Below are 581 nucleotides of genomic sequence, written 5' to 3'. Positions count from 1 at the left end.
CCGCCGCCGCTGCTGGTTTCTCCCCCGGCCCCGCCGCGCCGCCCTCCTTGCCCCAAAAGCTTCGAATGCGGCGACTGCAAGAAGCTCTTCAGCACCGAAACCTCCCTCCAAGTCCACCGCCGCATCCACACCGGCGAACGCCCCTACCCCTGCCCCGACTGCGGCAAAGCCTTCCGGCAATCCACCCACCTGAAGGATCACCGTCGCCTCCACACCGGCGAGAAGCCTTTCAAGTGCGAGGAGTGCGGCAAAGCCTTCGCCATCGCCGTCCGCTTGGCCGAACACCGGCGCATCCACACCGGCGAGCGGCCTTACCGCTGCGAGGCTTGCGGCAAAGCCTACCGATCCTTCTCCAACCTCTGGAAACACCGAAAGCTTCACCAGCAGCAGCGGCTCCAGCACGAACGGGAGGTCCTGGCGGAGGCGCAGGCGGCTGCCGGCTCCGTTACCGGCGACCCCGCCGGCGACGCGCAGGACTACGGCAGCGCCTTGGCCATCATGGAGACCATCGAGATCTATCCCGCCCCCCCCGAAAACCAGGCGCCCGCCGCCGTCGCCGAGGAGGGGGCTCTGGATGATGT

The 581-nt window shown here is 68.0% G+C and overlaps 1 protein-coding gene across 1 annotated transcript in view; it reads left to right on the top strand.

The window, feature by feature from the left end:
• Positions 1–576, top strand: part of LOC104840421 (zinc finger protein 574-like) — a gene marked incomplete at both ends in the record, with an annotated part of 1,380 nt that extends 804 nt beyond the window's left edge. Inside the window, one exon of the mRNA XM_010581331.1 lies at positions 1–576. This exon is cut by the window's left edge and continues 804 nt beyond it. Coding sequence (XP_010579633.1) covers positions 1–576 — 576 coding nt within the window.
• Positions 577–581: the final 5 nt, after the last annotated feature.

The sequence above is a fragment of the Haliaeetus leucocephalus genome, unplaced genomic scaffold (genome assembly GCF_000737465.1).
Source record: "Haliaeetus leucocephalus isolate CR32 unplaced genomic scaffold, Haliaeetus_leucocephalus-4.0 Scaffold768, whole genome shotgun sequence".
Taxonomy (NCBI): domain Eukaryota; kingdom Metazoa; phylum Chordata; class Aves; order Accipitriformes; family Accipitridae; genus Haliaeetus; species Haliaeetus leucocephalus.
Note: the sequence above shows the minus strand (reverse complement) of the source record. Positions and strands in the feature narration are given on the sequence as shown.